The sequence below is a fragment of the Scyliorhinus canicula genome, chromosome 3, assembly GCF_902713615.1.
Source record: "Scyliorhinus canicula chromosome 3, sScyCan1.1, whole genome shotgun sequence".
NCBI classification, from domain to species: Eukaryota; Metazoa; Chordata; class Chondrichthyes; order Carcharhiniformes; family Scyliorhinidae; genus Scyliorhinus; species Scyliorhinus canicula.
The window spans coordinates 182,378,233-182,390,283 of record NC_052148.1 but is presented as its reverse complement, the minus strand read 5'-3'; the positions used below and the strand labels follow the sequence as shown (position 1 = coordinate 182,390,283).

Below are 12,051 nucleotides of genomic sequence, written 5' to 3'. Positions count from 1 at the left end.
CAATAATTTATAATTGCTAGTATTTTCTTTAAGAGGCAGTTGGAAGAAATATTAAAGATGCATGTATTTGCTTGAAAATCGCATCATTCAGATCAGTAATTAGCAGCCACACTATCTCTGATTGTGTATTTTGAATAAATAGAACTAGACAGACCACTATTAATGAGCCTACTATGTATGAGTACAGAATGCAATCTACAGTATTTTTCTGCTGAATTTTAAAACCAAAAGTAAACTGGAATATTATGGGCCTGAGAATAAAATATTGAGTTTTGACCTGAATACCCTGTTCATATTCTCATACTTCTACAAAACGCTTGTAGTATTTACAAATTTAGCCTTGATCTCTTAAACACGTAACACTAAATTTGTTCATTTACTGTAAGGTTTTTGTTCAACTAGCCCAAAAAAGCAACCATGCAGTTTTATTTTTATCCTGCTTCATCCTTTTGTGTAATTTACTTAATCCACTAATTTCTCTGCCAGGGTACACAAAGCCTCAACCCACATAATGACTATTGCCAACATTTTGTGGACACAGGACATCGGCCCCAAAACTTTATTCGCGATGTTGGTAAGTTAAAGCAATAATGCGTCGGTTTCCTCGTGGATTGGCCATGCTAAATTGCCCCTTAGTGTCTAAAGATGTGCTGGTTCGGTGGGGTTAGGGGGATAGCAGAGTGGGCTTAGGTCGGGTGCTCTTTCAGAGTCGGTGCAGACTCGATGGACCGAATGACCTCCTCCTGCACGGCAGGGGTTCTATGCTAAGAAGCCCGTCAGCATTTAGTTTTTGCTGATTCTACTGGAAAAGCACATTTCAACTGATGACCTTTCACTATAAGAAATTCACTTTATAGAACATAGAGAACATAGAACAGTACAGCACAGAACAGGCCCTTCGGCCCTCGATGTTGTGCCGAGCAATGATCACCCTACTCAAACCCACGTATCCACCCTATACCCGTAACCCAACAACCCCCCCCCCCCCCCCCTAACCTTACTTTTTAGGACACTACGGGCAATTTAGCATGGCCAATTTTATATTAAATTGTATTTGAAATGTGTATTTTCTAGATTTTAAGGACATTAACAACCACAATTGTGATTGGCACAAAGTTTAGCCTGATCTAAATCTACTTTCAAAATTTAAGTTTGATTTCTTTTTTTAAAAAACAGGCCTGGCTGACAGATTTGAAGAGTACCCTAAACTCCGTGAGCTGATCAGACTGAAGGATGACCTAATTTCCCAAACTAACACTCCCCCCATGTGAGTGCTTTCTTGTATTCTTGTAAAATTGATGCAGAACAAAAATGCAGGTGCAGAAAAAGATATTTATTAAATATGAAGTATTTAGACCAATGAATTTAGCGTATAGACCAATTTAGACTTAAATGCAAACATTTTTATTGGGAAATATTGAACTAAGCTATTGGGCTGTTCAGCAACCTCAAAGTCCTGACACACACTTCAATTACATGTGCAGATGCACAGAAGCATTTAAATAGTCCATGCGTTTAAAAGACATTACTGGGCTGTTGTGGCGTAGGTTTTTGAAATACAAATTATTTTTTACTTGATCCCCTCCCACTTTTGGTGTCCTCTAGATTTACATAAGAACACAAGAACTAGGAGCAGGAGTAGGTCATCTGGCCCCTCGAGCCTGCTCCGCCATTCAATGAGATCTTGGCTGATCTTTTGTGGACTCAGCTCCACTTTCCGGCCAGAACACCATAACCCTTAATCCCTTTATTCTTCAAAAAACTATCTATCTCTATCTTAAAAACATTTAATGAAGGAGCCTCAACTGCTTCACTGGGCAAGGAATTCCATAGATTCACAACCCTTTGGGTGAAGAAGTTCCTCCTAAACTCAGTGCTCAATCTACTTCCCCTTATTTTGAGGCTATGCCCCCTAGTTCTGCTTTCACCCGCCAGTAGAAACAACCTGCCCGCATCTATCCTATCTATTCCCTTCATAATTTTATATGTTTCTATAAGATCCCCCCTCATCCTTCTAAATTCCAACGAGTACAATCCCAGTCTACTCAACCTCTCCTCGTAATCCAACCCCTTCAGCTCTGGGATTAACCTAGTGAATCTCCTCTGCACACCCTCCAGCGCCAGTACGTCCTTTCTCGGGTAAGGAGACCAAAACTGAACACAATACTCCAGGTGTGGCCTCACTAACACCTTATACATTGCAGTATAACCTCCCTAGTCTTAAACTCCATCCCTCTAGCAATGAAGGTCAAAATTCCATTCGCCTTCTTAATCACCTGTTGCACCTTTAAACCAACTTTTTGCGACTCATGCACTAGCACACCCAGGTCTCTGAACAGCAGCATGTTTTAATATTTTATCATTTAAATAATCCCTTTTGCTGCTATTCCTACCAAAATGGATAACCTCACATTTGTCAACATTGTATTCCATCTGCAAGACCCTAGCCCATTCACTTAATCTATCCAAATCCCTCTGCAGGCTTCCGGTATCCTGCACTTTTTGCTTTACCACTCATTTTAATGTCGTCTGCAAACTTGTACACATTGCACTTGGTCCCCAACTCCAAATCATCTATGTAAATTGTGAACAATTGTGGGCCCAACACTGATCCCCGAAGGACACCACTAGCTACTAATTGCCAACCAGAGAAACACCCATTAATCCCCACTCTTTGCTTTCTATTAATTAACCAATCCTCTATCCATGCTACTACTTTACCCTTAATGCCATGCATCTTTATCTTATGCAGCAACCTTTTGTGTGGCACCTTGTCAAAGGCTTTCTGGAAATCCACACTGGTAATATCCTCAAAAAATTCCACTAAATTGGTTAGGCACGACCTGCCCTTTATGAACCCATGCTACGACTGCCCAATGGGACATTTTCCATCCAGATGCCTCGCTATTTCTTCCTTGATGATAGATTCCAGCATCTTCCCTACTACCGAAGTTAAGCTAACTGGCCTATAATTTCCTGCTCTCTGCCTACCTCCTTTTTTAAACAGTGGCGTCACGTTTGCCAATTTCCAATCCGCCGGGACCACCCCAGAGTCTAGTGAATTTTGGTAAATTATCACTAGTGCATTTGCAATTTCCCTGGCCATCTCTTTTAGCACTCTGGGATGCATTCCATCTGGGCAAGGAGACCTGTCTACCTTTAGCCCTATTAGCTTGCCCATCACTACCTCCTTAGTGATAGCAATCATCTCAAGGTCCTCACCTGTCATAGCCTCATTTCTATCAGTCACTGGCATGTTATTTGTGTCTTCCACTGTGAAGACCGATCGAAAAAATCTGTTCAGTTCCTCAGCCATTTCCTCATCTCCCACTATTAAATCTCCCTTCTCATCCTCTAAAGGACCAATATTTACCTTAGCCACTCTTTTTTGTTTTATATATTTGTAGAAACTCTTACTATCTGTTCTTATATTCTGAGCAAGTTTACTCTCATAATCTATCTTACTCTTCCTTGTAGCTTTTTTAGTAGCTTTCTGTTGCCCCCTCAAGATTTCCCAGTCCTCTAGTCTCCCACTAATCTTTGCCACTTTGTATGCTTTTTCCTTCAATTTGATACTCTCCCTTATTTCCTTAGATATCCACGGTCGATTTTCCCTCTTTCTACCATCCTTCCTTTTTTTGGTATAAATCTTTGCTGAGCACTGTGAAAAATCGCTTGGAAGGTTCTCCACTGTTCCTCAACTGTTTCACGATAAAGTCTTTGCTCCCAGTCTACCTTAGCTAGCTCTTCTCTCATCCCATTGTAATCTCCTTTGTTTGATTTTACCTTCTCACCCTCCATCTGTATTTTAAATTCCACCATATTGTGATCACTCCTTCTGCGCGGATCCCTAACTATGACATCATTAGTCAATTCTGTCTCATTACACAGGACCAGATCTAGGACCGCTTGTTCTCTTGTAGGTTCCATTACATACTGTTCTAGGAAACTATCGCGGATACATTCTATAAACTCCTCCTCAAGGCTGCCTTGACCGACCTGGTTAAACCAATGGACATGTAGATTAATATTCCCCATGATAGCTGCTGTACCATTTCTACATGGATCAGTTATTTCTTTGTTTATTGCCTGCCCCACCATTATGTTACTATTTGGTGGCCTATAGACTACTCCTATCAGTGACTTTTTCGCCTTACTATTCCTGATTTCCACCCAAATGGTTTCAACCTTATCCTCCATAGCACCGATGTCATCCCTTACTATTGCCCGGATGTCATCCTTAAATAACAGAGCTACACCACCTCCCTCACCATCCACTCTCCTTCCGAATAGTTTGATACCCTCGGATATTTAACTCTGTCTTGACCATCCTTTAACCATGTTTCAGTAATGGCCACTAAATCACAGTCATTCACAATGATTTGCGCCATCAACTCATTTACCTTATTCCGAATACTACGAGCATTCAGGTAAAATACACTTATGTTGGCTTTTATATCTCTATTTTGAATCTTAACACCTCGATCAGTAACCTCTCCTACGTTAACGGTTATATGATGGGAAATCCCTGTGGTTTCGTTTTGCAACTCGAGCATTAAAAAAAAGTTGAAGTATCTTGGTTAGGCAGATCCTGCATGTGAAGTACTTTCTTCCTTCAGATGAATGTTTTTTCACTATATTTGTTACCTCGGTTTGTGTTTTGGGTTATTAAAAAGAATTTGCATTTATAAAGCTCCTTTGATATTCCCAGGATGTCACAAAGTGCTTTGCAAACAATTGTTTTTTAAATACACACTCTCTTGTTCTGTAGACATTCATGGCAATCTAGCTGTGTACAGCAAGATCCCATGATCAACAATAAGATCAGTTAATCTGTTTCTGGTTGATAGCTGAATGTTGCCTGGGACCCTTGCTCTTTCTGGGATAGCACGGTGGGATTTTTTTACATCACCAGAGCAGGCAAACAACAGTTTAACAGGCATACAAGCAGAAACTTCTCCCGGCACACAAGGAGAAACTTAAGCGGGAGAATCCGGTTCAGAATGTTGTGCAGCGCTGGTCCGAGACAACAAAAGAGCTCCTATGAGACTGCTCAGAGTCAGTGGACTGGTCCATATTTAAGAACTCGGCGACCAATCTAAATGAATATGCCACCACCATCACAGACTTTATCAGCTAATGTGTAGAAGATTGCGTGCCAAACAAAGTACATTCCCCAACCAGAAACCATGGCTTAATCGGGAGATTGACTCCCTTGTGAAGGCCAGACCTGACGGCGTTCAAGTCAGGTGACCCTGACCTATACACGAAATCCAGGTACGACCTCTGCAGTCATCAGAGGTGCCAAGATAATAACAGACCAAGCTTGAGTCACAGACGAACATCACAGTCTCTCGTCGGTTGTGGCGATGCTTAAACAACATAATAGGCTACAAAGCGAAGTCGAGCAGAACCTCCGGGAGCAGCGCACTCCTCCCCGATGAACTCGATGCATTCTATGCTCGGTTCTAGCAGGAAACCCACAAACCGCTGTCAATTGCCCAGTAGTCCCGAACACACCCTTACCCACCATCAGAGCTTCCGAAGTCAGATCGGCCTTCTTGAAAGTGAACTCACGGAAGGTGACGGGTCCTGATGGGGTCCCTGGTCACGCTCAGATCCTGCGCGGACTAGCTGGCAGATGTGTTCGTGGACATCTTCAACCTCTTCCTACTCCGTTCCAAGGTCCCCACCTGCGTCAAGAAGACCACCATCATACCAGCGGCAAAGAAGAACCAGGCAACGTGCCTCAACGGCTATTATCCAGTGGCCTTGACATTGATCGTAATGAAGTGCTTCGAGAGGTTTGTCATGAGGCACATCGACTCCATACTCCTAGAATGCCATCTCCCTGGCCCTACACTCATTCCTGGAGCATCTTGACAACAAGGACTCCTACGTCAGGCTCTTAGTCATTTACTACAGCTCCGCCATCAACAACATAATCCCAGCCAGGCTCGTATCCAAGCTCCAAAACCTAGGACTTGGCTCCTCACTCTGCAACTGGATCCTTTACTTTCTGACCCATAGACCATAATCAGTAATGACAAACAACAACTCCTGCTCCACGATAGTCCTCAATACCGGGCCTCACAAGGCTACGTACTTAGTCCCCTTACTATACTCCCTCTATACACACAGCTGCGTGCCAAAATCTGGCTCCAACTTCATCTGCAAGTTTGCTGATGACATGACCTTGGTGGGTCGGATCTCGAGCAACAATGAGTCAGAATGCAGGAGGGAGATAGAGAACCTAGTGAAGTGATGTAACGACAACAATCTCTGTCCTTCAATATCAGCAAAAAAGAGCTGGTCATTGACTTCAGGAAGCACAGTTTCGTACACACCCCTGTCTGCAGCAATGGGGCTGAGGTGGAAATGGTTGACAGCTTCAAATTCCTAGGTGTGCACATCATCAATCATCTGTCCTGGTCCACCCACGTCGACGTTACTACCAAGAAAGCACAACAGCGTTTATACTTTCTCAAGAAATTAAGGAAATTCGCCACATCCACATTGGCTCCTACAGACTTTTACAGATGCATCACAGAAAGCATCCTATCTGGCTGCATCAGAGCCTGGTATGACAACTGCTCGGTCCAAGACTGTGAGAAACTACAGAGCGTTCTGAACACAACCCAGGCCATCATGCAAACTCGCTTCCCATCCATTGACTCTGTCTACACCTCCCGTGCTGGGAAAGCGGGCAGCATAATCAAAGACCCCTCCCACCCGGCTTATTCACTCTACCAACCTCTTCCATCGGGCAGGAGATACAAAAGTCTGAGAGCATGCACCAACAAATTCAAAAACAGATTCTTCCCCACTGTTACCAGATTCCTAAGTGGCCTGGACTGATCTGATCTCTTCACACATTTTCTCTACTGAGTAGTACTACATTCCTGTATGCTCACCCGATACCTGTGTCTCTGTATTTACATTGTGTATTTTATATTTGCCCTATTTATTTTCATGTACGGAATGATCTGTCTGAACTGTATGCAGAACAATACATTTCACTGTACCTTGGTACACGTGACATTAAACAAATCCAAATCCAGGCCACCTGAAAAATGACAATTTGATAGTGCAGCACTTTCTTGGTACTAAAGGATCAGCATTGATTCTGTCCTATAAATCAGAGATTGGGGCTTTAATGACTTGACTTCTGATTGACAGGAGAGTGCAAAGATTAAGCTAAGGCTGATATATTTATATATATTATTTATATATATATATATATATAGATTTTCATTTGCACTATGTATGACAATGAACTTGTCAGCATATTACCACCATTATTCCTCTGAAAATGGCAGCAATCTCTGAAGTCATCACATGCACAGTTAAGTTGAAAATCCAGATGTTGGTCTTCTCCAGAGGTGCATTACCATCTTTTCACACACACCCCGGCCCCAAAAAAGAACACAATCAGTGAGAAATCATTGAACTAATGGTGTTATTAGTCTAGCTATAAAAATCCTTTAAAATCTCTGCACCTTATGTAATGAGATGCAACTGGATTTTTAGGTAGGTGTATGCTATGTTGATTGTTGGGTAAACATCATCACGGGATCTGAAAGAGTAACTTTATATTTGCCGAATTTCAAATTTCTTCGTTGTGATAAATTCCACTTGATGAAAAATATTTTTATTTGATCTCCATCGTAATACCATGTGTGTTCTAATCATTTAGTTTACTGCATTTAAAATTTTGAATTGAAGAATAACCAATGTATTTTAATTTCTGGTTTGCTGTCTGTGAGAATACTTCATTATGACTGGGTGCTTCATCCTGCTTGCTGACACCACTGCTGCTGAACACCTGGAAGCCCCCTTGACTGCACACCATGTTCAAACTGACTCCATTGCTTTTCTGTTGACCACAAAATACAGTCCCATGTTCTTGTTCTCAATTTAACTGTTCATTGCAATAGATATGGTTTTGTTAACACACATTTGTCTTTTCATTCATAACCCAACTGAAAGTTTGAGACCAGTAGACTTTACAAATATGTGCTCGTAGCAGCACATTTGCACTGAACATCCTGTGCACTACAGTACTCGAGGCCAAATTTCTGCCTATATACTTTTTCTAAGTTAACGACTGAGAATACAGAACCAGCAGCAGATGTTCATAAAACTTACTTAGAATTAACTTTTTGTTTATAAACAGGTATTTACCAGCTGATCTAGAGACGTTTGATATTAGAGACTTGAACTGCAAGTTTGATGTTATTTTGGTGGAGCCTCCGTTGGAAGAATACTACAGAGAGACTGGGGTAACAGCCGTTGAGAAGTGTTGGACTTGGGATGATGTGAGTTGTGTACATTTTCTGGCAATACTTAATTTTATTTTGATGTGAACATTCTACAAAAGATTTTTTGTCTGTAAAGTCACCTTTTTTCAAACAAAGTTATGTGTTCTCAGTTGTTACTTCTGCCTCTTAACTTCAATCTATGTCCCCTGGTTTTAGAACTCTCCACCAAGGGAAACAATTTTATCCTGCCTACCCTATCTCTTCCCTCATAATTTTGTACACCTCAATTAAGTCACCCCTTGGCCTTCTTTGTCCAAAGAAAATAACCCCACCCTATCCAATTGCTGCTCATAGCCACACTTTTCTACTTCCCAGTGTTAAATTCCATCTGTCACTTTATCGCCCACTCCACCAAACCATCTGTTATTCTGGACATTATAGCTATCTTCTATACTTGGCCACCACCGCTTGGCCAATTTTTGTATAGTCTGCAAATTTCCCAATCGGCTCCCCACGTTCGTTAATATATAACACAAACAGTAAGGATCCCAACACTGAGCCCTGTGGAACACCAGTTGAAACAACTTTCCACTTTCCAATTGCAAGGGCAGCCATCGACTGTTACCATTTGTTTCCTGTTACTAAGTCAACTTTTTATCCAGTTTGCCATGTTGCCTTGTATGCCATGGACTTTCGCTTCTTTGACCAATCTGCCATGTGGGACTTTATCAACACCTTACTAAAATCCATGGACACCATATCCACTGCACTACCTTCATCAACCCTTGTCACCTTCCTCAAAGAAATCGATTAAATTTGTGAGGCAAAATCTTCCTTTAACAAATCCATGCTGACTATCCCTGATTAGGCCATGCCTTTCTATGTGACAGTTAATCCTAAATCTTATCTCTCAGGATTGATTCTACTAATTTTCCCACCACCGAGTAAGATTAACTGGCCTATAACTGTTTGGCATTTACTGCAATCCCTTTTTAAACAATGGTACCACGTTTGCATTTCTCCAGTCCTCTGGATCTCACCCTGTATCTAAGATTGTAAAATCATCCTCCGAGCATCTGCTATCTCCTCCCTGACCTCCTTCAGTAGCCTCAGAAACAATCTATCTGGCCCTGGTGACTTATCAACTTTCAAGGATTTCAATCCTTTGAGTATTTCCCTCTTTGATTATCCCATCAGTATTTCGGTGTTCCTCCTGCAACTACTATATCTGCATCATCCATTTCCTTTAAAAATGCGGAGACAAGGGCAGCACGGTGGCGCAGTGGTCGCACTGCACCCTCACGGCTCTGAGGTTTGATCCTGGCCCTGGGTCACTGTCTGTATGGAGTTTGCACATTCTCCCCGTGTTTGCGTGGGTTTTGCACCCACAACCCAAAGATGTGCAGGCTAGATGGATTGGCCACGCTAAATTGTCCCTTAATTGGAAAAAATGAATTGGGTACTCTGAATTTATTTTAAAAATTTTTTTTAAAAAGAAATAAAAAAGTAATAAATGCGAAGACAAAACCCTTCCCACAACCTCTGCATCTACACACGCGTTCCTCTCTTCATCTCTGACAGGTCCCACATTTTCCTTAACTAATCTTTTACCATTAATATATTGGTAAAACAACTTTGGGTTTTCTTTAACTTGCGCGTCTTTTTTCATGCCATCTCTTTGATTCCATTATTTTGTTTTTGACTTTGTCCCTGTACTTTCTATACTCGTCTAGGCTATCTGCAGTGCTTAGTTCTTTGTGCTTATCACACACTTTCTTTTTCTGCTTGATGTTTCTTTAGACTACCAGGGGATCTAGATTTGACAGTATCACTTATGTTTGGAGGTGGTTTGTCTACTTTGTACATTTAATATCTCTCCTTTTAGTGCTTCCCACTGGTTTTATCCTTTATCAGTGCTGGTCAGTCCACCTTAGCCAAATCCCTTCCCATTTCTACAAAATTTACCTTCCCCCCCCCCCCAGTTCAAATTTTTTACTCCTTCACTTCTGTCCTTTTCCATGGTAATACGGAATCTTGTGATCACTATCCCCGATATGGTGACCAACTGTCATTTCTTCGGTTCTCAAGACTAGGTCTAGAATTGCATCTCCTCTCGTTGGGTTTGTCACTAATTGGGTGAAAAAATGTTCCTGGACACACTGCATGAATATTTCTCCCTCAATTCCCCTTATATTGTTTAATTCCCAATTGATATTGGGATAGTTCAAGTCTCCTACTATTATTGTCCTCCTGTTCTCACAGGCAGAAATTTGCCTACATATTTGTTCTTCTATCTCCCTGTCACAATTTGGGGTCCAGCAGTATACTCCCAGCAGTATCACAGTCCCTTTTTTATTTCTAAGCTCAACCCATAAAGCCTTGTTTGTTGACCCGTTTAGTATATCATCCCTTTTCACAACTGGAATTGATTCCTTAACCATTAGTGTTACACCCCCTCCTTCTTTATCTCCCTCTCTGTCTTGCCTGAAAATTCTGTATCCAGGGATATTGAGCTGTCAATTTTGCCCTTCCTTTAGCGAGGTTTCTGTTATTGCAATGACATCCTGCTGCCATGTGTCTACCTGTGCTCTTAACTCAGCGCCCCTGTTTGTAATGCTCCTTGCATTGAAGTATAAACCATTTAACCCCACCATTTTCCCTTGCTGGACACTTTTAAAACTTTGCTTCTCCTGTAATTCCAAGTCAATCATCACATCTTCTACATCACTAGCTAAGTTCTACCTCCATTTTCCTGCTCTGAGTTTGACCTATCTGATCCTACTCTTGGGATCCCATCCCCTGCCACATTAGTTTAAATACTCCCCAACAGAACTAGCACACACCCCCGCAAGGACTTTGGTCCCAGCTCTGCCTGGGTGCGACCTGTCCAGTTTCCAGTCCAGAACCGGTCCCAGTGCCTCAAGAATCTGAATACCTCCCGGCTACACCATCTCTCTAGCCACGTATTCATCTGATCTATCCTCTGATTCCTGCTCTCTGTAGCACATGGAACTGGGAGTGATCCTGAGATTACTGCATTTGAGGTCCTGCATTTTAATTTATCTACTAACGTCCTGTACTCTGCTTGCAGGTACTCATCCTTATGTTCCTGTAACGACCAGCCAATTTTGTGCCTTCTCATATATTTTATTTTGAATGCCGTGTTCATTCAGATAAAGAGACTTTAATTTAATTTTGCCGTTTTCCCCTGCTCTGACCCTGTTTCTTAGTGCAGTTTTCAATTTGTACGAATTCTGTGATTCTATTCTAAGCTAAAAAAGAGTAAGGACTAGGCAACAGTACAGGAGAGCAACATGGACAATGATAACCAGAAGAGAGAAAATGTACAAATAGAAACTTCCCATACTTGAACCCTCTTCTCCATTTGTTTAGTGCAAAGCCCAAGTTATTTGATTCACCAAAACACTGGCACCAGCATGATTCAAGTGAAGCCCGCCTCAACAGAACTTTCCTGAGTATTGGTGCTAGCACCCCACACATTGAAACCCATTTCCCGCACACTAATCTTTGAACCATACATTCAAATCTCTGAGCTTATTTCCCCTATTCCAGTACGCTAGTGGCTCGGAGTAATCTAGCGATTATATATTTCATGATTCTGCTTTTTAATATAGACCCCAGTTGCTCAGACTCCATCGGCAGAATCTTTTCTTAGTCGTACCTACATGGGCCACAACAACTGGATCTTTCCCCTCCCATATCACATTATTCTACAGCCTTGAGGAGATATCCTTAACCCTGACACTGGGCAGGCCAATGCAACCTACAA

The 12,051-nt window shown here is 41.8% G+C and overlaps 1 protein-coding gene across 2 annotated transcripts in view; it reads left to right on the top strand.

The window, feature by feature from the left end:
* mettl14 (methyltransferase like 14) overlaps positions 1–12,051 on the top strand; it is a 98,624-nt gene that overhangs the window by 70,371 nt on the left and 16,202 nt on the right. For both annotated transcript variants that reach the window (XM_038791863.1, XM_038791862.1), the window contains 3 exons: positions 487–574; positions 1,177–1,267; positions 8,177–8,318. In XM_038791863.1, the coding sequence (XP_038647791.1) occupies positions 487–574; positions 1,177–1,267; positions 8,177–8,318 (321 nt within the window). The remainder of the gene's footprint in view (positions 1–486; positions 575–1,176; positions 1,268–8,176; positions 8,319–12,051) is intronic.